The following is an 8,474-nucleotide window of genomic DNA, read 5'->3' on the forward strand; positions in this document are numbered from 1 at the left end:
TATATTATCAATACAAAAAGGCTTCATTTTAGAGTGCGATTTAGTCAACGAGGAAACATTAGACAGCTCAGTCAGTTATTAAGAAAATAAAAATGAGTCATCCTCCCGTCCAATTTTCCTCATTTGCACTCTATTGCAGCAGACAGAGTAATAAATCATAACTACAATATTGGTTGTTGAAACAGATTCAATATGGTTCAAACAACCTCAAAATGTTACTACAATGTAGGTTCAAAGGTATTCAATATGTTGTAAATACCCTCAAAATGTCAACGAGGAATTGAACGGACATATTTAGTTGAAACAGACCCACCACCACAACAAGCTTGGCAAAACTAAGGACCATCGAATCCTGAAATATAAACACCATAAACAACATTAAACATACATACATGATGATTAAGCCATACCCGCCCCAAAAATAATAAATAAATATAATATAATATAAATACCAATATTAATAATAATAATAATTAATTACCACGCGGGGTATAGAAGTCGTAACCCCTACAAGTTGCTCCCTTTCTCCTACGAATCATCCCGGTTCTTGAACCTGGATTCCCATACCGATCCTCATCCTCGGATTCCGATGAACTACTGCAAGTCACTTCCTTACACTTATCTTCCTCGGTGAGCAAAACCTCTGCAGCGATTTCTTTATAAGACGATGATGATGCAAGATCAAATATCAATACAAAATATAATAATAATATATACATACCCTTTAGAGGTGGTAAATTAGGTGATTGAAAATAAAAATAAAAAAAACCTTTCAAATTTCTTAGTTTCAGGTTGAACCACATTCGCCTTTTGATATGAGTAAAATTCGCCTTTTGATATGAGTAAAATTTGATAAAAAAAAAATATTTTTATATATGTTAATAAATACGATTGACTACAAAAACTATATGTTTTTATTATTTTTTGAGAGTTAAAAATGCATACAAATAATCACATACCTTTATGTATTGGTGTTGGTGTTGGTGTTGGTTCTGGTTCGGTGAGAACAAACCTGCTCAATCGTTTGCAACCGTCAGGCACGTCACGAGGCATCTCACAAACGACTTTGGTTTCATACAACCCCTCTTTCCCCTTTTCAAAGGCCTTCATAGTCATGTAGAAGTAATACGTGTACACAGAATATATCCCCTTCATTTTTATATACGACAACTTGAGAAATTCAGGACGGTTTATGCGCTTCTGTTCCTTCTCATTAACAAGCTAGCAACAACAATTATATAAATATAAATAAACTTTGTTGATAAGTAGTAGTAAAACAAATTATTCAATTTAATTTGATGAAGAATATAAAAAACAAAACAAGTTTAAAAAGAAAGCACATGTACATACCATCTCATATACCTTGTTGAAGGTATCAACAGCAAAGTTACCGATAACACCAACCATTGGATCTTCAAGTACAATCGGCCTACGTTCTTTCTCAGGATAACTCAAAGATATCGACCCAAGTGCAGGTTGTCAAAGGCAATAAAACAAATGTTAACTTGTGTTACTTTGTTGGTTGCAAAACATGTGATAGTTTTCTAGTGGTATACAAAGATTTGGGTAATTGTCTATGCACGTATATTCAAAAATCGCATAATTAAATGTTTATGGAATTATGGTTCTATGGAAATTGGTATAATTTTGATGAACTATATGCTTTTTGAAATGTTTATGAATAATCTTACCGTCTCTTTATCGGTCTCAATGAAACACTGCCAGATCTGCTTCTCTTCCTCAGTCAAAGGAATACCAGATGTTTGTGGGACAGGCCTTGGTTCTGTTAACAAACTAGTTATATATCATTCACCAGTTATATATATATATATATATATATATATATATATATATATATATATATATATATATATATATATATATATATATATATATATATATATATATTATTATTATTATTATTATTATTATTAACTATCAACTATTTTAACAAAATGGAAATAAAAAGTTGAGATTCATACTACTCATCCTCGGATAAGCAACAATATCAGATTCAGGTATATTTTTTTATTATTAATTGTTGTTATTATTATTATTAATAATTATAATTATTAATATTAACTATTATTAACAAAATGAGAAATAAAAAAAGGTTGAGATTCATACTCGGATAAGCAATGTCAGACTCTTTCAACTTGACAAGGCATCCGTTGTCTACAAGGGTGGTTGCGATGTCCAGGACACTGCAAGAGAAAGGGTAATTAATGTTTTATGTATGACTACTTACAAATATAAACATTTGTTGATCAATAATATACTCGATTTAATTGGAAAACTAGGAATTGAAACATACAATTTCCAATCACGTGGTAGAACCTTTTTTTTCTTATATATGTTACCGAGAAGCCTAATACCGGATTCAATATAATTCAGACGCTTTACAAACTTCGGATTTTCTGGGTTTGCCTTCAAACTTTTCCCAAGTTCAACCGCTTCCACAACGAGGTCATACAACTTCTCTGGCAGTTTCATTGGTGGAACCCCTACAAAAAAACCAATAATAAATAATAATTTTTTAACTATAATAACAGTAAATAAATAGTAAATAGTAATAGCAATAGAGAAAAAAAGACAAAAGACAATGTTGATATTAGAATTTTAGAATTGAAAAGCATACCAGAACTCATTCCGTCTCCCATTTCTTTAGTCTTTTTTGCCGTTAACTTGCGCACCTAAGCAATGCCATCAGATCGCATCAGAAAGGAAAAGCAGGCGGCATATAATACACACACACACACACATATGTGATGGGATTAATCAAAATCTTCTGTTACATGGGATAATAAAATATAAGAAAGAGCCATTAAAAGTCAGATTTTTAATGCAATCCAAACAAGGAATCACCGATTTGAATTAGTATCCGAACAGAATGTAACAAAACTTAGAAATTATTTGTTGTTGTGTACACTTTGTATGCAATAACCATGGAATATTGACAGTTCATAGGTAATGTTATCTCATCAAATATTGCGAGTTAGAAAATATCATAACTAAATTTTTAGAAACTGTCAGGCTGATTAAGTATCTAAAAGTAATTGCATCCATAACAGGGGAATAAGTTTCTTCATAATCAATTCCCGGTCTTTGAGAAAAACCTTGAGCTACAAGTCTAGCTTTATACCTTGTAACTTCATTTTTCTCATTTCTTTTTCGGACAAAAATCCATCTGTATCCTACAGGTTTCACATCTTTAGGAGTGAGAATGATGGATCCGAAAACTTTTCTTTTATTGAGTGATTCTAATTCAGCTCGTATTGCTTCTTTCCATTGAGCCCAATCATGTCTATTTTGACATTCAACCATAGATGTTGGTTCCGGATCATCATCATTATTTATGATGTCATATGCAACATTAAATGAAAATTTCTCATCAAGATTTTTCATTTCATTTCGGTTCCACAATATTTTTGAATGTGCATAATTGATTGCAATTTCTGTATTGACATCATCAATCTCCTCTGCAGTATGAGTACTGATTTGTGGTTCTTCTTGAACACTTTCTTTTACCTTATTATCAGCTGATTTTATTTTTCGAGGATTTTTATCTTTGGAACCAACTGGTCTCCCACGTTTCAGACGTGGCATATATTCTTGAGTGACTACATTATCAGTTTTCCGATTTGGAATCTCAACTCGAGCTGGAGTATTAACTGCTGGTATATATGATTTAGTCACCCTTTTTGTATCTGTGAATGCATCAGGCAATTGATTTGCAAGTTCTTGTATATGCATTATCTTTTGAACTTCTATCTCGCATTCTTTTGTGCGAGGATCAAGATACTTTAATTGAGGTTCACACCATGAAACATCATTTTCTTTATTTTTTATTTCTCCCCCTAATCTAGGAAACAATGTTTCATTAAAATGACAATCAGCAAAACGTGCTGTAAAAACATCACCTGTCATAGGTTCAATATACCTTATGATTGAAGATGTTTCATATCCAACATATATTCTCAACCTCCTTTGAGGACCCATTTTTGTACGTTGTGGTGGCGCAATTGGAACATATACTGCACAACCAAATGTTCTAAGGTGGGAAATATTTGGCTCTTGACCAAAAGCAAGTTGTAGGGGGAAATATTTATGACTTGCACTTGGTCTAATGCGAATCAATGCAGCAGCATGTAAAATTGCATGACCCCATATAGATACAGGGAGTTTTGTTCTCATTATCAATGGTCTAGCGATTAACTGTAAACGTTTAATCAGTGACTCGGCTAAACCATTTTGTGTATGCACATGAGCAACAGAATGTTCAACAACAATTCCTATAGACATGCAATAGTCATTAAATGCTTGAGATGTAAACTCACCAGCATTATCAAGTCTCACCTTTTTAATGATGTAATCAGGAAAATGTGCTCTCAATTTAATAATTTCGGCAAGAAATTTTGTAAATGCCACATTACGGCTTGATAACAGACAAACATGAGACCATCTACTAGATGCGTCTATTAGGACCATGAAATATCTAAATGGTCCACATGGTGGATGAATTGGTCCACAAATATCACCTTGAATTCTTTCAAGAAACATTGGTGATTCTTTCTCAACCTTAAGTGGTGAGGGTCTAGTTATCAATTTTCCAAGAGAGCAAGATATACATCGAACCATTGTATCATGAAGGATTTTTCTATCCTTCAGTGGATGTCCATGTGTACATTCAATAATTCTTTTCATCATTGTTGATCCTGGATGGCCCAATCTGTTATGCCATAAATTAAATACACCAGAATCAATATACTTTTCTTTAATCACCATATGTGCTTCTGGTACATTTATATGTGTATAATGTAATCCAGAATTAAGTCTTGGCAGTTTTTCAATCACGTGATTCTTGTTAGTGATACTTAAATATTTCTCATTTTCTGCCGTTACTGACTGATAATCATATCCATTAAGGTATATGTCAGAAAAACTCAATAAATTTCTGCTTGACTTAGGAGAGAATAAGGCATTATTAATTAAAAATGTTGTACCGTTTGGTAATATGAATTTTGCCTTTCATATCCCTTCTATCAAGTTAGCAGCACCTGATATTGTATGTATAGTTCCTTCCGTTGGTTTCAAATCAATGAAATATTTTTCAGATTTAAGTATAGTGTGTGTAGTACCACTATCTGCTATACAGAGATCTCCACTACTTGATTGATGTTGTGTTCCAGCAGAATTCATATTAAACTTCATATATAAGAAACAAACAGTAAGTATATAAATGTTACACAAAATGTTTATTACACACAAATAGATAAAACTGAAACATTTGACATACATAGAATTGAAACATCAAACATAGAACTGGAACATTTGATAAAACATATAGAACTGAAACATTTGAGAAAACATGATGACAAAGGTTAAATCGTTTTATTTATAAAAGAAACATATTAATTTAATTCAAGAAATCTTCATATAAATCAGATGGTTGCTCAGTGACTGTTGGATCAATATTATCCACAAAATTTACTTCCTTTTCTTTACCTTTCTGCGAATCCTGATACATCTTAACAAGATGTTTAGATGTTAGGCAAGTATTAGCCCAGTGGCTCATTCTACCACATCTGTAACAAGATTCTTCAGAATTTTTAGAAGAATTTTCTTCAACATCTTGTTTAGTGGGCTTGTTTTGTGGTTGATATTTATATTTTCGTGGATTATTATTTCTTTGACCACCACGGCCACGTCCATGCCCATTCCCATTACCATAAGGATGGTTTCTACCATAGTTATGGCTTTTGGCATGATGATGGCGATGGTTATTATAACCACGACCTTGCCCGCGTCCTTGTCCATGTTTATAATTATTTGCAGTATTTGCTTCAGGGATTGCACGTGTACCAGTAGGACGGGATTGCTGATTTTTCATTAATAGCTCATCATTTTGCTCTGCAACCAAGAGATATGAATTAAGTTCAGGATATGTGTTGAACTTTAGCATTCTCAAATTTCTTTGCACTGTGTTGTTGGCAGCATTCATTGTGGAGAAAGTTTTCTCCAACATGTCTGCATCACTTATTTCATGTCCACAGAATTTAAGTTGTGAGACTGTATTATACAGAGCTGAGCTGTATTCATTTACTTTCTTAAAGTCTTGGAACCTTAATGTTCTCCATTGATCCATAGCAGCTGGAAGTAAAATTTCTCTTTGATTATTGAATCTGCTTTTGAGACCTTCCCATAAAACATGGGGATCTTCTACAGTCACATAATTATTTTGTAAGCATTCATCAATATGTTGATGAATAAAGCAACATGCCGTTGCTTGTTCTTTTTCAGAACAAGTGTTGTTTTCATTTATGGTTTCAAGAATGCCCATTGATTTAAGATGCATTTTTACTTTTATAACTCATGGCATGTAGTTGTTTCCCGTTGATTCTAAAGGAGTAAATTTAAGCTTTTTCAGATTCGACATTTTCTATTATCAAAAATTAAAACAAACAACATGATAAATTAGAGTCAATTTATATTCATAAGTATATAAACATTAAACATAAATTTAATATAACATAAATGATAAGTAAGCGACAGTGTCGACCATATGTAAGCAATCATAAATAAATGTTATATAACATAAATGATAATTAGGTGACAGTGTCGACCATATAAATGTTAGATAATAGAAATATAAATGTTAGTAACATAAATGATAATTAGGCGACAGTGTCGACCATATATTATTCAGGTGGTATAACCGACCATATATCATTTAGGTGGCAGAGCCAACCATAATTAGTATTAAGATTATCGTGCTGATAACGTATTATAATTCAGTAGGCTTATAACTACCTTTAGTGGTTTGATTCTTGATGTTATAATTTAGTAGGCTTATAAGTACCTTTAGTGGTTTGATTCTTGATTAAGAATGCTAATAATGAAGTGTAAGAACAAAGATGATAATGGAGAGAAAGAAAGAAACACTTTGTAAGTGTGAGAAAATGGTGCAAGTTTAATGCTTGCATTCATGGCTATTTATAGCAAAAATATCACAAGTTTAGGTAATACAATAATATTACTTTTGTGTATCAATAATTGACTATCTATTTATATATATATTTATATATTATAACATATGTGTTATATCATTTAATCTATTTTCATCTCTCTTAATTAAAAACTGCACAAATAGTCCTTAAATTGAGATTTTTGTCCCAAACTAATCCCTAGACCTAAACATGTAGCAGCTGTTAGCATTTTCATTACATGCCAAAAGAAAATTAAAACCTTCACTTTATTTTCATAATTCTTCTGTTTATGTTTGTTTCCTATTCTATTTTTCTTCATCAACACTTTGCTCAATTTTCAATATTTCCCTTTATTTCTTTCCTTTTTTTAATGTCATTCGTCACTTTGTTTCATTAATCACTACTCTATTATTGTTGATTACTCCAAGTCGACTACCATAAGTTTCTCAACATACCCATTAAGTTATGTATATTTATATATCAATTTAGCATGAAATAATAGGTGGGTATAATTTGAATTGGTTAAAGTTTATGTTTTTAACTCCGGGTCTTTCTCTCTTTTTAACTTTTTGTCGTCGTTGATTAAAAAGTTGAGTTTTTATTTTTCAATTTAAATGTTTTCTTGAATTCATCTAGATAATCTTGACTTTGAATGTCCGATTTGTTTTAATCAGTGGGTGATGCATATTGGGTGATGCATATTGAAGTTATTAGTGAAAATGGCTACCTTGGTACAAAGATAACGAAAGTATTAGTAGAAAGTAGTGGTAGATTTGATTGAAACAAAACGGATGAAAGTAAAAGTGCCTAATTCATGCGGATAAACTTCGTCTCCAAGGAGTTCTATATTATTCAGTGCCTAATTCACGTGAAAAGTTGTTTCAAAGTTGAACTTTTTTAAAACTTAACGGCTAAAATTGTTGAGACTAGGGATGAATTTGGGATGAAAATCTCAATTTAAGGACTATTTGTGTAGTTTTAAATTGAGAGGGATGAAAACGGATAAAATGGTATAACACAGGGATTATTTGAGCAATTTTGTCTAAATTAAAATAATTATAAAAAAGTTAATATTCTTGTATGAAACAAATCAACTAGATAAATAGAGAAAACCATTAAAAAAAACATTTTAAACTCATATGTATTAAATTAATTAATTAATTAATTAATAGATTAAGTAAAATTATTGTTTATTTGTAAGTATGTTTATTGAAAGTAATGTGTGATTAGGCAATTTTTTATTCTACTAGCATCGGTTTTAAAGTTGTTTTTTTTTTATCAAAAATATACTCCTGATAGATCCTTCACTCCTCATCTACTCAACAGAGCCTGAGCTTAGCCACTACCATCAACTCGAGCTCGACATTGGCTTGTTTAGTTGGCTTAGCAATCTAAACTTTGATTAGGTTGAAGCTCAAAACCAGTAAATGTTTGCAATAAAAAAATACATCTCCGCAGTTTTTTTTATTAGTTAAACAGCCGACCACA

The 8,474-nt window shown here is 31.5% G+C and overlaps 1 protein-coding gene across 1 annotated transcript; it reads right to left on the reverse strand.

Moving 5' to 3' along the window:
* Positions 1 to 2,688, reverse strand: LOC139852498 (uncharacterized). The gene is made up of 8 exons (XM_071841803.1): positions 2,645 to 2,688; positions 2,315 to 2,504; positions 2,128 to 2,204; positions 1,692 to 1,783; positions 1,351 to 1,476; positions 960 to 1,221; positions 482 to 655; positions 1 to 352 (listed from the first exon to the last, which is right to left on the reverse strand). Exons 1-8 carry the CDS (start codon positions 2,658 to 2,660, stop codon positions 336 to 338), a joined length of 954 nt encoding a protein of 317 aa, XP_071697904.1. The 5' UTR covers positions 2,661 to 2,688; the 3' UTR covers positions 1 to 335.
* Positions 2,689 to 8,474: the final 5,786 nt, after the last annotated feature.

Source organism: Rutidosis leptorrhynchoides, chromosome 1, assembly GCF_046630445.1.
Source record: "Rutidosis leptorrhynchoides isolate AG116_Rl617_1_P2 chromosome 1, CSIRO_AGI_Rlap_v1, whole genome shotgun sequence".
NCBI lineage: Eukaryota > Viridiplantae > Streptophyta > Magnoliopsida > Asterales > Asteraceae > Rutidosis > Rutidosis leptorrhynchoides.

Bases quoted from the DNA above. Each gene is read 5' to 3' on its own strand.
- LOC139852498 (XM_071841803.1), bottom strand. The intron at 1,222-1,350 runs GTATGTACATGT...TGTTGTTGCTAG, and splicing joins TCAACAAGGTATATGAGATG to CTTGTTAATGAGAAGGAACA. The intron at 656-959 runs GTATGTGATTAT...CGTCTTATAAAG, and splicing joins ACCAACACCAATACATAAAG to AAATCGCTGCAGAGGTTTTG.